Source organism: Stenella coeruleoalba, assembly GCF_951394435.1.
Source record: "Stenella coeruleoalba genome assembly, chromosome: 11".
Taxonomy (NCBI): domain Eukaryota; kingdom Metazoa; phylum Chordata; class Mammalia; order Artiodactyla; family Delphinidae; genus Stenella; species Stenella coeruleoalba.
In genome coordinates, this window is record NC_137157.1 from 84,055,865 (window position 1) to 84,073,615 (window position 17,751).

The 17,751-nt window shown below is 32.2% G+C and overlaps 1 protein-coding gene across 1 annotated transcript in view; it reads right to left on the reverse strand.

The window, feature by feature from the left end:
* ETNK1 (ethanolamine kinase 1) overlaps positions 1 to 17,751 on the reverse strand; it is a 69,243-nt gene that overhangs the window by 15,792 nt on the left and 35,700 nt on the right. Inside the window, exons 4-6 of the mRNA XM_079938500.1 lie at positions 15,452 to 15,594; positions 6,382 to 6,465; positions 4,437 to 4,597 (exon numbers count right to left, since the gene is read on the reverse strand). Of these exons, the coding sequence (XP_079794626.1) occupies positions 4,437 to 4,597; positions 6,382 to 6,465; positions 15,452 to 15,594 (388 nt within the window). The remainder of the gene's footprint in view (positions 1 to 4,436; positions 4,598 to 6,381; positions 6,466 to 15,451; positions 15,595 to 17,751) is intronic.

Here is a 17,751-nt window from a genome sequence, read left to right on the forward strand (position 1 = left end):
TAAAGCATGTCTGATGCATACCCAAAGCATGAAGGCTGTCTCAAGGAAAACCACATATGACTGAGTTGTGACCTAAACTTGCACATTTTTAATGGAACCTCATTTTTACTTGAAGAACAACTGACATATGAACTAGAGTTATTAGACTTGGGTATTTGGCAGACATTTCTCAAATATAAAAAAGAGAACTTGTCATTTCAATGAGAATAAATGACAGTATTTGTTGCCAATGACAGACTTTGACTATTCAACACAAAATTAGAACTTTGGAAAATCTGTATTCAACTCTGTGAGCTTATCAGCTTCTCAATAAAGTACTAAAACTCTTCTGATACTGGTGGTGATATCAATAAATGTGATTTTTTAAATATCATATAATGAGATGTATCAACTTTTAGAAGATCTATACAGCTCAATAAATCCATATTTTCCAAATAACTAATGAATGACATTCAAATTACAAAATCACACATTGGTAAAAGAACCATTCAAAGTGCAAGATATACTAATGGAGTTTCATGTAATAGAATACAAAAGTTAACTTATGTGTTCAGATTGAACATTACAATTAACCTTTAAGAAACTATCACTTGCTGAGTTTTGGTGAAGCATCAAAAAAGAATATCCACAATTCCCTGAAAAGGCAAAACACTCCCCTTTTCCAACAACCCTATGTGTGCGAAACAGGACTATCTTCATATACTTCAACCAAAACAATACATTGTAAGAGATGAAATGCAGGAGCAAACATGAGAATACAGCTTTTGTTATGCCAGACATTACAGAGGTTTGCAAAAGTAAAAAATTATGTCATCCTTCTCACTGAAGTGTTTTTTGATTTGGAAAATAGCTATTTTTCATTTTTAAAATGCTGTTTATGTTAACATGAGTTTTTTAAAAAAACATGTATTTAATAAATATTTTGAATTTGTTTTAATTTCCAAGATGGTAAATACTGATAATTAAACCATATAAACAAAATCTCGTAGAGGTCTTCAGAAAAGTTTTTGAAGAGTAAAATAAGGTACTGAGACCAAAAAGTTTGAGAACCACTAGTCTTAATCACCTCAGCATATTCTAATGATATAAAAATCATCTGCAAGTGGTATCATAATCTCTTCCTATTAGGTGGGTTCTGTAGTAGAAAAGACTAAAATCAGGGGACATTCTACACCTAAAAATAACATAACATTCTACACCTAAAAATAGCAGTGCTGGCAAATGTATTTCTCAATTTTATTCATATAGTAATGGAAAATAACTAAATAATTCTAAACTAGAGAAGCATTATACATAAAACTTCACTTTTTTGGTAGGTAACACCTTTTATAGGGTGAAAAATTAAAAATTTATATGTAACATTAGACTCATGAACAGATAAAAGGGGAAGTGAGGAAATAGCCCATTTGTCATTTTGCATTCTCCAAAATGGCAAAGAGAGAATATTTAAGTACAAATAATATAATAATCTGTGATTCTATGATTTACTAATACTACTTCTCTCAGATTTGGAAGTTATGGATATGTAAGTCTATCAAAGGGTATTTTAATTCCTAGGCTACCCACATCTGTTGCAAAGAAAAATTAAAAGCTTTATATGGTGAACAAATAACTATAATGAATCCTCAAACTGTTTCCTGAAAACCTCAATATAACTTTAATATTTTACTTAGAAAGAATCTGAAGTCTGCCAACAATGTGTCTAAAAACTCCTCAAAGCTTAAAAAACCCCTGTATTCCCTATTTGGTTTTGTAATGCAAATACCTACTTTTGTTTGTCATCTCCTCAACATTAATTAATTACAGTAAACAATTAATTAGAAGTGAAATCTTTTAATACTGAGGAAGTCTGATCATACCATTTACTGAACATTTATTTATTTAGAACATTACCAAACATTTACCAAACATTTATTTACCAAACAATAAACATTTACCAAACATTTATTTATTTAGAACAGCTACACCTTGATCTTATTCAAACCTCTTTTCCTCCCTTATCAAAACAGCTTTATAATGTATGTATGTGCTGTCTTCTTCATGACAAGTGATCAAGGAAAGAGGAGGAAACAGTATTTAAGACACATCCATAAGGAACAAGAGGAACTTGCCAGAGAATACAGGGAAAAGGGCATTCTAGGTAGAAAGGAATAATCTATACAAAAGCATACAGGCTTAAAACACCCTGGAGTGTTTAGAAAACAAGATGACTCTGCCAGAGAGGAGGTGGTAGGTGAGAAATTTAGTGGGAAATAAGACAATTTGTAGATACTATAATTTGGATTTCATTCTGTAAGTCACAGGGAGTCATAAAGTAGGAAAGTGACACAATCAGATTCATAAATTAGATTCTAGTTATTAGAAAGAGCACTTTTAAAATATACAGTGTGAATTACAGACAGAAAAAACCTGCAGGTAAAGAGACCAGTAAAGACTAACATATGTGAGAGACAAAGGCCTTAATCAAAGGTCATGCAATTAAGGAGAAAGGGTTGGAATTGACAGAATTTTAGAATAGAATCTGAAAATAGAAAAAATGTGAGAAGAAGAGGAACACATGAAAAAAAATTCCTTCTTTCCTGGTTTCAGAATACAGCAACAGAATGGACAGCATTTTAATTAAGTCAAGATAGTACAATAAAGAATAAAGAATGGGACAGAGGATAGGATGCAGAAAATAAAATTCAAGTTTGGACACCTTGTGGTCAAATACTAATGGGACCCTGGATAGATACAGTCAGTACTGATCTGGAGCCTGTCAGTGGGATCATTAACAGAAAGGGCAATAAAAGTCATGGGACTAGATCACCCAATAGAAGTATATAAAGTGGGGAACTCCCCAGCAGTCCAGTGGTTAGGACTCCATGCTCTCACTGCTGAGGGTCTGGGTTCAATCCCTGGTCAGGGAACTAAGATCCCACGAGCCGTGTGGCACGGCCAAAAAAAAAAAAGTATATAATATACATAAAATGAAAGGAGGGAAGCCCAAAATCCGAACACTAGGAAACACTAGCATGTAAGAGGGTTGGAGGAAGAGTAAGAAGAAAGAGGAGCCAGAGAAGGAGACAAGCAGGAGGGCACAAAAGAGGAAAACCAAGGAAGAATGGGACCACAAAAATTAACGAAAGGAAAAACTGCAATCAATGGAAAATAATGTCAAATGCTATGGACAGATCAAGTAAGATAAAGACTGAAGAGTTTTAACTGGATTTAGCAATTATGTCATTATTGTTAAGAAAACCCTATATTCTCTACTTTAAGATCATGCTTAAATAGAATAAATAGAAACAGCAGGCATCCTAGGACCAACTGGAGAGCATGTCATTAATTTAACCAACAGTTCGACTCAAAATAGACATCAAAACAGCAGGTAAAGAAGTCACATTTCAGCACACCCTCTTACTTAAGATGTATTCTGTACGGCTCTGGGGGAATGCTGCTCTTAATACTATGGAAACAGTACACCTGTGAGCCACCAATAGGGTCTATTTGTGAAGACTACATAGCTAATATTCCCCATGTCAACTGCAGAGAATTATATTAAAACTAAAAAGAAGTAGTAGCTAAAATAACTTCAACCCAGTATTCAATTTAATTAGTCTCAACACCTTAGCTGAAAGCTTATTCTAATGGCATCACGTCATTCTCAAAAGGTAATTTAAATGAACTAAAATTTGAAAACATAAATGCATTCAGAGTAAAGAGAAGTGGGTCTTGAAAATAATAAAGCATTACAATATCAAAGAGGCAGGAAATAACTGCTTATCAAAAGAAGCTCAGTAAGACAAAATACTGGTGGTTATGAAAACATAATTCTACCAGTCCTTCCAATCTACTTTTATCATGTTAACATGATATGTTAACATGTTAACATGTGATGATTAAATATATTGTGGAAAAACCTTACTACCCATAAATCTGTCCTTGATTATGTTTTTTATAACATAAAGAAAGAGGGCTTCCCTGGTGGCGCAGTGGTTTGGAGTCCGCCTGCCGATGCAGGGGACACGGGTTCGTGCCCCGGTCTGGGAGGATCCCACATGCCGCAGAGCGGCTGGGCCCGTGGGCCATGGCCGCTGAGCCTGCGCGTCCAGAGCCTGTGCTCCACGACGGGAGGGGCCACAGCAGTGAGAGGCCCATTAATCCTAACTCTAACTAGAATCCATTCATTAAACAAATAATTTCACTGAGCACTTAACCATGTGGGTAGGCACTGTTGTTATAGAGGCTGGGGATATAGCAGTGAATGAAACAAAATTTTTGTCTTCAAAAGCATTATAGTGGGGGAATTTTAAACAATCTCATTTTGTCATTATTTTAAACAAATAACAAGTTCACAAAACTCAAAATGGGCAACTGTTTAAAAAATGATGAAAATTTTTAGTTTTTAACATTATATCAAGTATCTTTCATTAATTGTTTAAATTTAAACTTACCAATGCAAACTGATTGACTTGAATGAAGAGTATTTCTACTTCCTTTTCAGTAACTTCAGACCCAAAACCCTTATATTCTTTGTACGCTTCAAGGTAAGAACGCAGCCACTGGCCTTGCAGTTCTCTATCTGGATAAAGACTATAGTCTACATCACTCACACCTAAAATAGAAAAGAAAGTACACTGAGATTTTTAAGAACACATTACACATCTTGTGCAAACTTTAATAATCCCTACCATCTACATATTTTTTCAGAAAAAAATTATTAAATGTTTCCATTTGGGGCTGAAATACTAGATATTATTAAGTAAATAGCATTTATTAGAATAATAAACCAATCATAATGTATTCCAAATTAAATTCTAGTGTACAATACAGTTGATCACCATAATCAATTCTCATTGCCTCAATTTTTCCTCAAAGTATGAAGCTTGAATCACCTGCAGCAGAAGCCACAAATCTTCGATTTTAATAAGTACCTCAGGAGATTCTTATGAGATTCTTATGCACACTAATATCTAGAGCATTTCCTAGAACTGTAGCTCTAAAGCTTCTTTAATCATTTCTCACAGAGTAAGAAATATATTTTTATATTGAAACCTTATACACACACCTGATACTAAGTTTCACAGAACAATATTTACCCTAACTACACCTTCCAATTCTGATACTTTCTATTTCTTTTCCATTCCTTGCTTTAATTACCCCACATACCTGATCTCATGATGTATAGTTTGAAAAATACTAATCTTAGTTCATAGTATTTTGCCCAGTGTTCAAGGTTCTTCCTAAGTTGATCCAAACTTACTTCTCTGGTCTTATGACACTCTATTCTCCTTCATGGATTTTATATCCTACAGAAATAGGTATACTCATCTTGAAGATTTCTTCCTTCTTCCTGCAGTGCCCTCTCTTTCTCTTCTATCTGCACAACCAAACTCTAACTTTTTCAATTTTTTTCTACACAAAATCATATTAAGATCACTCTTTGGTATCCACAGCAGCGACTATCCATATTACTAACACGGTGATATCTAATTATATGCACAACTGCTTTCCCTTCCTATAGATATTTATGTACAACATGTATCTGGGGATACGGCAATGTATATAGGCTTGGTGGAGGGAAATAACTGAAAACATGTAAACTAAAACTTTCCCCCAACTCTCTTTACCCAGTCTGGTAACTTAGAAGTATGTGAAAATACATGAATACATAAATATATAAAAATACAAATTCAGCAATGAAAAGTTCCTGCTAGGTATAAACCATCCAGGGGAATTCCCTAATCTTCACTATTTTAGAGCATTTCATGTTTCTAAATATAGCCATAAAATGTATTTTAAATTAATTATACTTACATTAAAAAACTTAAACTTTTACCTTTGATGGTAATAAAAGATTATTTTCAGGGGTAAAAATGACCAGCTTTTCAATTATTCATAGCCAATGACAAAAAAAAAAAAAAAAAAAAAATTCTTGAGCTTTTTAGTTAAACAACATCCCAAAAGCCCTACTACACAATAGAAACAGCAAAGGCTTTTAAATGATTAGAAAGTTGTTTTCAAATCTTAGTTCTTTGCATTTTACTGTGACCTTGGTGAGTTACTTTACTCATTTGTAAACTGGGAATATTACCCAACTTATTGTTGTGTAGAAAAAATCAGATGAGATGAGATTTACGAAGCAACTATGTCAATTCTTAACAAAAGCCACACACACAAAAAGCCACAATCATTATTTTCCTTAAGAAATTAAGGAAGAGGTCATCATCTCTTTCCTCCAATAATAAAGAAAAACCAAAAAGGTCAGGAAGAAAATAAAAATTGTTGCTCCTACCCCCAGCTGATCTTCTTTAAAGAAAAGAAAAAACAATTCAAAAAGCATCCTTTCAAAATTATATATGCTACTCCATTAGAGGAACATGTTCCTCTAGATTTTACCTGCAAATTCATTGAAATGATTTCCAATATCATATGCCAGGTAGTTGTATCCAGAATATTCATAATCAATGAACTGTACATCACCTATGTGAGACACAAAAACAGAGACATAAGAAATCACATATAGGATCAGAAAATCCCTATGCTATTTATAATTAAATAGCTTCCAATATTTTGTCTCATTGTACGTGCTTGGTTACATGCACTTCTGAGACAATACAGGGTAAGGCTGTGAATTTTATGGCAATGAGCTTTACAAAATTCAAATTATTTATCTGGGTCAACAGCTTCTTTGTGAACATTAATGTCCACTACACTACAGAAACGTCAAAATACAGTCATTCTCCAAGTTCAAACAAAAGCAAAATATGTCTTTAACCACATGGGGGCATCAGTTACTTAAAAATTCAAGTTTGGTTAGAAATGAAAACTATCTTTGGAAACTTAATAATCTACGCAACTTTAACAAAAAATTAATCTATGATACTCCAACAGTGAATTGACAAGCTAATCTATATATGGAAATAAAATACAGACTTTCAAAGACTTAAATTCTGAGAACCCTGCACTTGCTGATCAACATAACACCATGCCTAATTTAAGAAGTTAGTTGCTATCAAACTCTTACATATTCCTGGAATGCTACATAATTAAGGTTTCCAATAGCATATTTGAGCAGCCTTAACGTGGTTGTTTTATCATTTAAAAAGAGCAAAGGTATAGTTGCTTTTAAATATTTTTTTAATTTGAGAAATTTTTACATAAACTAAAGAGATTCCTATTCTAAATTAGTGCTAAATACAGATACAGATATGCGTATTTCATTATAATTCTCCAAAGACTATCCTGTTCCGCCTGCCCAGGGGACAAACTCCTGCTTATAAACACTTCATTTTCGAGTACTGAGTATTAGAGAGGGTTTGGCTCAACAGAGATATAGGTCCTATTTTTTAAAAGACGAGAAAAAGAGAGAGAGAAAGAGAGACAGAGTGAAACATTTAAAAAAAAAAAATCAAAATGGGTCACTGTCCACATCAAGGGATCACAAACTCAAAGGCTAACAGGGCTCAACAGTTAAAATGGATACATGAACAGAGATGGCTATAAGAATAGTTTCTAAGCTGCTGATATTGAGAAAATGCACAGCATATGTCTAGTTACATTGTCTTTTAAAACATCAAGCTGAGGTAACAAAACAAACTTCTGGTTTATACACACTGGCTTTTCCCAGATAAAAGAGCTTTTGAACTGTCATGTGTCATACAGATTTATATGTTTAATCTGGGGATGTATGTTGATCATATTCAAACTCAGAAAAAGAATTATATGACAGAAAAATGTAATGGCAAGTGGAGTATTTTAGACAAAAGCCAAAAAATTTAATGTAATTGTATTTAATATTTAATTCAAAATTTTTATAATAGTCAAGTCTAGAGTAAAATAAGTGAGATTACCAAAGTATAAAAGCCCAGTTCCCAAAATCTATATGCATATTGACAAAATAATATAAGGTTTTTAAAAGTTGGTAACTACATAAACCACTACAACTCAACCAGTTTAAATTCCTGAATTCACAAAAACTATTCCACAGAAAGTCTTAGCGTTAACCAAATCACTTCACTAAACTTGCAGGATGGGAAGACAGAACAAGCTTTAACCAAATCACTTTACTAATAAGCTCCGAAATGAAAAGTCAGAACATATTTAAAAATTTTTTTCTAGGTACCCTTGGGAATGAGAGAGTAAAGACCACCATCATGACAAAATACTTTGCAGCCATGATAAAAATTTCATTTTCAAAAATTATTAAATGACCAGGAGAATTACAAATGTTATATGAAAAAAGACATAAAATAGTAAACACACTGATCCAAATTATTAAAATATTATGCCTGAAGAGAGGAAAAAAGAAAAAAAAATATAATGCATAGGAGAAAAAAGATGAATGGAAATAAACCAAAACAAAATGTTTCTACTAGTTTCATTTCAGATGGTAGACAAGTGACCTTTCTTCCTTTATTCTTTGCAATAAACACTACTTTTAGGAGGAAAAAAAAATGACAGTTTAAAAAGATTAAGATGAATAAGAGGCTAAACACGATTTGAGAAATACCTAACCACCCAGCCTTCAAGAAATCAGGATTCCAGAGGATTTACCAAGTTGTATTACTGAGCCAACCAAATAGTTTTAATAAACAATGTTTTAAATTGCAGCTGTTGATTGCTTTAGCTCTTTTAAACACAAATTCTTGTAGAGCTCATATTAACTGTTACATGCCAATAAAAATACACAGCCCAGTCCTGAAGCTTACTTTTGCCACATAAACAAAAGCTTCAATTTCAATTTTCAAAATTATATTTAGAATTTGGCAAACATAAATAAAATGGCAGGTAAAACATGCCTGCTTATAAATACAATTTAAATAAAGCATAGATCATTTTAACAAAAGTTAAAATCTGTTTCAGTATGAAAATTTTAGCAATGACTTTTTGTAGTAGCATTAATTCATTAAAACTAGCCTTTATTTTTAAATGCTATGTTGAGTTTATAAATAATGAAATTTTAAAAATAAGAAAATGAAGCTAACAAGATACAGATGAGGCTGTTACCAGGCTCCGTGCATGTGAACAAGTGATGCGATAAACCTCCAGTCAGTGCGTTTAAGAAGCACGGGTGCGCCGCCACATGGCAGCAACAATGGCATACCTAATCTGTAGCAGATGAAGAAAATTTGGCAAACTCACATTTTACAAGACACAAAGCTTAAAAGGAAAAAAAAATTTTTTTAATCTGCATTAACTATTCTTTTCAAACAACTGCAAACAAAGTGGAACTCAACCTTAAATTTAATCTTCTGCAACAAAGTAAAATTAAAGAGGCCTGCTTCCCTTATTTCGGGTGCCAGAAAAATCAAATTACTGGAAAATGCTTTCCTACCAAAAAAATGCACTGAACTTTTTTCTTCTACAAATTTAACTTCTGAATTCTAAATTTTCCAAGTATTTAGAGGAACATCCACATCACTATAATAATTAATAGCTCATATGGCATGACTATCTTGTTAATTCTTTAAGATATGAATTTTTAATTGGGGATTCAAGGGTGGAAAGAAAATGAGAATACTCCCGAAAATTTTACACAAAATTTTATATAGGCAGATTCTGAGGGGATTCTCAATTTTCCAGATTCTCAAGGGATCCTTGACCTCTAAAAAGTAAAGCATTGCTTTAAGAGCTAAGACTATATTTTATCTGTATATAATTAGCACACAGTGGGTAAAGCATAAGATTACTGAATAAAACTATAATCTGAATGTTCAAATGCTACATTTTTCTTTTTTCGTTTCTTACGTATCTTCGCAGTAATGAAATCCACACTCTACTGAGTTAAATTGTTCAAATTTCAGTACAGTTTAAATAATATTTGAAGTACTTTAAAACCAAAAAAATTAGCTTATTAACTAAGGCTATATAATTCACATGATACATTCATTTGGACTCCTTTTATTTATTGTTGTTACAGAGAAATGGATAAAGATGAAAAGCAAAATAACCAATATGAGAACCTGAAAATGTTTCCAACTCACTCTACTTGCTCTACAGTGTTATGTAAGGCAGAAAGAGAACGGAGAGAAAAAGTAACCATGATTACACTAATGTTGGCAAAATGCTCTCTAATACACAGAAAAAGGAAGTATTCTGTTCTGGGAAACTTTCGCTTCATCCCTTACTCTAGCATCCAGTAACTTTACCCTGGACGTGTACACCTTCACCACACAGCACTCATCATTCTGAATGTAAACTTCTGTATTGTGACTGACTCGTCCACTACATGGCACATGGCTTCCTGGAGAGGCAGTAGGTCCCTTCCACTTTTCCTTATGCAATCCACAGAGCAAATCCTAGCACACAGGAAGTATTCAAATGCTAGTGAAATAAATGGAAGTTTTGCAGAAAATGCTCAGACACAATGATAACACATATTTAAATGGAAGCGGGGGATAGCATGAAATATTGAGGAACAAAATATGGCATTTCTGACATTCTTATTCCAGTATATGACTGAACATACAGTGGGAATGAATGTATGAGTAAAGAAAAAACACTGAACTAGTAACTATTTAAGGTAGCTCTTCCTTGATAGTTCAGGTTTTTATAGTCCATTTAAAGTTTTTTATTACCTGATTTAGGGTTATTTTATTTTATACTAAATAGTGATCCAGACTACAAGTGAAAACAAGGTTAAGATTATCCTTCATAAAAATTCCACCCTGGAAAATATAGGTTAGCAAATAAAAATATAATTTAAATTTTAAAATAAAACAAAAAACTTGTTTAAATATCAATAAAATAACAACCATATCAATGCCTTTTCATGAATAACAATAAAGTGGATAAGATTTAGAGTCAATCAAGTGACTAAGAATGGTGACTCACCCATTTTCTATTTATATTGTTTTATTTAAAACTCTAAAGAAAAACCTGGCTTACTCTGTAATTCCCAGAAAAGCTTCCTTTTTCTTCCACTCATTTTTTATTTCCTTAAGTAGCTGTGAATCAGCTTCTCGCATTTGCTGACAGAGAAAATAACCAATGGCAGCCATTTTAAGTTACAATTAGGTCTTCAAGTGAACTTTTTATGAAGCTTTTATGAATGGGGGAAAAGGAGAAACAAAACAGCCACCAATAAACATTCTGACAGAGCATCAAGACATGAGACAACAAACTCAAAAGCTTTAGCAATTACTTCTAACATGTCAGCAGTTAAAGGATTAGTTGAAATTAAAATATTAGATTTGAAGTCAGTCAATAAGCAATACTGAAATTTGTTCTACTTAGTATAAATTCTTTTTAATTAATTGCTGATTAATTTAAAAGATGACTGATGTAAGTCTTATCTTACAATTCTGGAGCGAGAACCACTGCTTTTGGTTTTACTATTATATAACAAATTCTATCATCATATCATTAAGTATACTTTTCTTACCTTTTTAAGATGTCATTTCACTGAAGCCAAGGAATGGGCTGCTGTCTTACCAACCACCTAATTCCTGGCACTGACTAACTTTTCAAAAATCTTGACAGCTACCATCAACTTCAGAAAGGAAGCTTACTCTTCTCCCATATTCCTGAGTCCTGTCAACTGACATGATGAAAACAAGTAGAAGCAGTGTTTCTTCTGTGATGCCTACCAGTTATGTAACATTCGCAGGTGAAAATGCCTATAAACTGCAGGGTGCTCACAGTCTTGTGTGTGTGTATATATGAGTACGTATATATACATATACATATATACATTTTTAAACTTTAATCACTCAAGTTATAGTTAAGATAGAATTTGTAAATTGCACTTAAAGATAATCTGAATTGTCACCGCATACCAATGAGCCATAAATCCTTCTGGCTTATACTGATAGTAACCATTTTCACTTTTTCAGAATCAGATACATTTTGTATAATGCATCTCCTATAAACATAATACAGGGGTTGGCAAACAATGTGTTCTCAAGTCAAATCCACCTCAGTGCCTGTTTCTGTAAACAAAGTTTCATTGGAACACAGCCACACATATTTGTTCATGAATTATATGAACAGTATATGGCTGTGTTTGTGCCACAACACAGATCTGAATAGTGGAAACAGAGACTATAACATGGGACGAAAAGTCTAAAGTATGTACTACATAGTCCCTTACAGAAAACGTTTGCCAACTCCTATCACGGTATAATAACTGCAACTGAGAGCTGCTAAGCACCTAGTCTGGTGCTATTTACATTACATGCATCATCTAAAATCTTGCCAGGAACCATCTGAAGTAGATATCATCTCCTAAGTTTCAAATAAAGCAAATAAAAGTTCTAGACTATCAGCAGTATAAGCACTTCCTAGAAATCTGCTAAACATGCAGAGTCCTAAGCCCATCAGTAGAAATTCTTGTTCAGATGGTCTTGGATGGAGCCCAGAAACCTACATGTTTCCCAAGTACCCTAGGTGATTCTGGTGCAGATAGTAAAGGATCAAATATAAACACTTAATGAAGAGATAAAATGAATTGTCTAATACCACCTACTTCCATATGTGATTAAGCAGGGATTTGAACACGAGTGTGCTTGGTTCCAAAATCTATATTCTTTTTGACTTCTCTTTTAAGTTACTTAAGAGTTAAGAGTTTGATTGCTCTTTTAAGAGTAATATATCTGCTTGTAAGAGTTACTTAGAGATTTTTAATCTAGTTACAACATATAAAAAAATCTAACACTACGTTTGAAAAGTACATGCAGAGACTTCAAGATGATCCAATATAAATTCATGAAGTTTAACTAAAATTTGTACTTCCAAGAAATTAAGGGTCTGAAACACACTACAGAGAGATACTGAGATTGATGATGCAAAGGCTAGTCCCGTGGCTTTCATCTTGTTTTTATATGTATCATAGGTGGATACAAAATGGTGAAGTCCTGACCTCAAATCACATGAATGATTTAACAAGTGATAACAAATCAAACACATTTGTGAACATAATATATAGCTTAATCATTTATTCTTTGTAGAAACCATTTTAATTTGAAAAGACTTGACACTTGGCTTTTAGATGCTATAATCAATTAACAAGTTCAGGTAAAGAACTTTGCAGTGCACATTTCTAATTTTCATGATCCTCCTTGATATTGCAATTATAAGTACTAATGCTATGCTACAGCTCAAATATATATATTTTCTGCTTATTAAACTTACTAAATTTATATAATTTACCTTTTATAAAGTATGAGGCATGTTACTTCTCCTTATAACTAAAGACAAATATGTCATAGTCACATTACTTCAAAACCATTAGCTCCTAATTTGAAACAGAGTAAGATAATAATAAAAAGAACAAGCTTCTTGCCATTGTCATGAGTTTCAGATTTTACCTGAACAATATTCCAACCATGTTTTCTTAATGCTTATGTATCAACTAATCACATAGGAATTGATTTTAATGGATGCCACAAAGTCCAAAGTAGCCTTCCTAACAGACAGTATAAAGCCATTGGTAAGAAAAAAATAACAGAATATCTCCACAACTAACACACAAACACAACCACAAAGACAAGAAGAAACAAATGGTACATAACAGACTTCTGTGAAGAAGGGCAAACTCTAAAACCTGTATCAACATATTTACACTTGTTGAACTGTGAGTTTTATCCTTCTGTGTAGGGAAGAAAAATTAGACACAAAAGTATGATTTAGGTAACTCGTGGTAAAGTAAACAATGACAACCTTGAACTCTTAAAGCCAGACTGAAGCATAAATATTTTATTTGAAAATATGAGAACTTTTCATATCACTAATCAGTAGTTTAGATAGGCAACTGGTTAAATAAAAAAGTAAAAATTAATTTTTTTACCTAAGACATAGTAATCTGATTTTTTTGGTCCCTTATGTTTTAGATTATAAACAAGTTTGTTCAGTGAAATGAATATTCAAAAGAAACTTATAAAATTAAAATATGAAAAGTTAAAATGATATTCCAAAGGAAATAACAGATTCTCTTAATTAACTTGCAGTTAAAAATAAAGCTGAGTGTCCACTTCAAATGTAAGATGAAGACCCTCACTTGAAATTCCGTTATATAAAATAATGTGTTTATTAGATCTTGCACTGAACTTAAAAGCTAATATACATCGCTTTAATGCATAACTAATACTCTAGTCTCACAAAGGGCATTGAGATTTGGTTACTAGTATACAATGTAGTACATATATACTATGACAATTATATATAATAAATGGATAATAATAAATTAAAGGACACTGTCAAGTACTTAATGTTTTGGGGTACACCTGAAGTTTTCAAAAAACGACTCCACACAGACTTCAAGACATTCAAAATAAAGATGTTAGCTCAGAAAATTTTTTAAAAATAGAATCTCTAATCCAAATTAAAATATCAAATATAAAAGGTACTTAAGTGTGTTTTTGAAAATATGTGCTTCAGTCTACCACCCTTGACAGTGTTCTTTGGTTCGTTTTCTTCAAATTAAAGTCAGTTACAAATATTAAAAGCTTTTGCATTAGCCAGTCTCAGCTTACAATCTGATAAGAATGGTCATAAATAGTAATTTAACATAATATGACCACTTAATCAGAATTCTTTGGCTTCAATATCTTCACAACAGCACACTTTTAATTCAAAATAATCTTCCAACTATGATACCTATGTTCAAAACTGGTTTCCTACAAAATGCAATAGCTTCAAAGTTTCAAATAGACTTTTTGAATTAATACTAATCTTTCAACCAAAATTATGTTTTAAAAATGCCAATGTAGTATTGAAGGGCACCTACCGCTTTAGCAACCAAACCTCAAACCACTTTATCCAATAATATAATACAACCAAGTGTTTCTTAACTATAAAAACACAGAGAATTTGAATACAGCAAGATAGGAACAATCCCAAAAAACATTTCACCAAAAAGTTCACTGACCATCTCAAAAAATGTTAAAACAATTTACTAAATTGTCTTGATTATTACTTTAGTAGATAAAATTTCAGCAACTACAAATAAAATTTCCTCCATCTGTGGCTCCCTCCTTAGCATCAAAATATCTAACAAATCAGTATAATAAACAGGTAATAGGAAACCTAGAGACATATTTGCTTCTAATACTGCTGTCCCCCCCGACACTCAAAAAATTTCTATATTTATAAAATAGTACAATGTCAGCTGGTTTTTCAATTACTCCCATTACAAGCAGGTGCATTTTCAAACCATGAACTACCAAATATTTACAATTAAATTCATAAACCAAGTCATTTTATCATTTTTCATTTAAAACTCTTAACAGAAACCAAAAACTGTTTCTAATAAACCAATTCTAAGAAACATATTTTATACAACTATAAAGAGAATATACATTCCTAATTTAGCACAGTTACCATGACTTTGTAACGAAAAGAAAATGTTGAAGACTGCACACATGTTTTTAACCCTTGCGTTTGAATTAAATTTACTGACACAAAGATCAAAGGATTGTTAAGAACATGAAGAAAAAAACCTTACTCACTGCTAAAGTCAAACACCTACCTTGTTTCTCATTGTAGATTATATTCTTACACAACAGATCATTATGGCAAAGCACAACAGGTGAGCCCAGGTTAGAAAGAATCTTCTTCATCCAAGTCATTTCTTCCTGAAGAATCTGAGAGCTTGGGATATCACTTAGGAACCTTTCAGTTTAAAAAAAAAAAAAAAAGAGTTATATCTTGTTTATATTAATGGCAACATTTTTTAAGGTTTCATTAAGGAATAAAATCTTCTTTTCTTTTCTTTTTGTCATATAGAACTGATTTTTTTCCTTCTAGTTTTATTAAGATATAATTGACACACACAGCACTGTGTAAGTTTAAGGTGTACAGCATAATTTGACTTACATACATCACGGAATGATTACTATAATAAGGTTAATGAGCAGCCATCATCTCACAAAGATACAAAATAAAAGAAAAAGAAAAAAATTATAGTTTTCTTGTAATGAGAACTCATGATTTACTCTCTTAACAACTTTCATATATAACGTACAGCAGTGTTAATTTATCATGTTTTATATTACATCCCTAGCACTTATTTATTTTGTAACTATAAGTTTGAACCTTTTGCCTACTTTCATCCAATTCCCCCTTCCCCATACCCCACCTCTGATAACCACAGATCTGATCTCTTTTTCTCTGAGTTTGTTTGTTTTTCAAATATAAATGACCTGCAGCACTATGTTACTTTCTGGTGCATGACACAGTAATTCGATATTTCTATACATACCAAAGAAAATCTATTTTTAATAAGTCCTTTCCATTTAAATGCACAGACTTCTGAATTAAAGCAAGCCAATTATTCTAAAGATTAGAATACAGAAAAACCATTAAAAAGAACTTAAACATGAATAAAAAGAAACAGATCAACAGTTAAAATGCAGGGCAGAAAAGTAAAAAATGTATCAGTACAAAATGGGGTGAGGGAATAATATATATATCTAACAGCTAACAATTACTACCACTATTCTAAATGTCTTATGTTTATGTCCATTTTATAGATGGGGGAAACCAAGACACAAAGAGTTAAATAAAAAGTTTAAGTATATTATGTAAAGTTACAAAGATAGTCCATTAAAGAACTAAAACACCTATTTCAAGCTTGGAAGGGTGAATGTAGTATAAACCAGCTAAAGTCACATTTGATAGTCAATAGATATTATCTACTATTGATAAATCAACTCATTATTATATGATAATCATACAATCATTAATCATATAAAATTATGATACTATCATATGGTAACCACATCACAGAATACTCATCTTTACAGAGAACTGCCTCAGTAGTCAGACTGGGAAGGGTGAGTGTTGGTATGGCAAGAAGGATTAGTGATCATGGCTTTTTATCCTACACTCTTTTCTGTACTATTTATTGTGCTGTATTTGTAATAATTTGATAAAAATACAACGGAACAAAAATAAGGTGCTACTACTAATTCTTCAATAGCACCATCAGGCTTACAAAATAAGTTCTCTTCATTCTTTCTCTATATCGTCTCTCAAATTACCCCTTACATTTCCATTTTATAACACAAAAAAATTCTGTATCACTGAGTTTACTTTAATGAATTTGCCTATTCATTGTTCTCCCCACTCCTGCATTCTCTTCTACACATACCTTCCAACAGAGATCCTTATATGCGCTTTTTAAAATGGTGAAATTATTCAAGAATTTATTTTAAAAGTACTGAGTCGAATGGAAATAATAGGATTCAAAGGATTATTAACATAATTACAATCATGTACAGACAAAAAGGAATGGAAGAAAATATGAAACATTTTTAATATTTTAACTGTTTTTAATGTTTTAGTTGTATATTTTCTGTTGGGGGGAGGTTCTTTCATTATTTACCACACTGCATCTCCAGCTTTACCCAAGTATCACTAACCTCAAGCATTTGAAGTAACCTTCTCTGACTAATAATAATTTTAAAAATAGCAGCTAACATTTATTTAGCACTTATATGGCCAAGCACGGTTCTAAGAAATTTGTATATACCAACTCAATTAATCCTCACAGAACCCCTAAAAGGTAAATATACTACCTTTGTTATTTATGTTTTACGGAAGAATAAATAGGTAATTTGTCCAAGGTTACACAGCAGAACTGAGATTTGATCCCAGGCAGTCTGGCTCCAGTCTTGTACTCTTAATCCATACAGTACCATACTGCCTCTCAACTCTGCACCACTGCCATCTACTTATTCTAAAGTGATTTTTCCCAAAATCTTTCAATAAAATAGCTATTTCAAAAGAGAATTTTTTTTGTTTTTATGTTATCACTTTCTGAATATC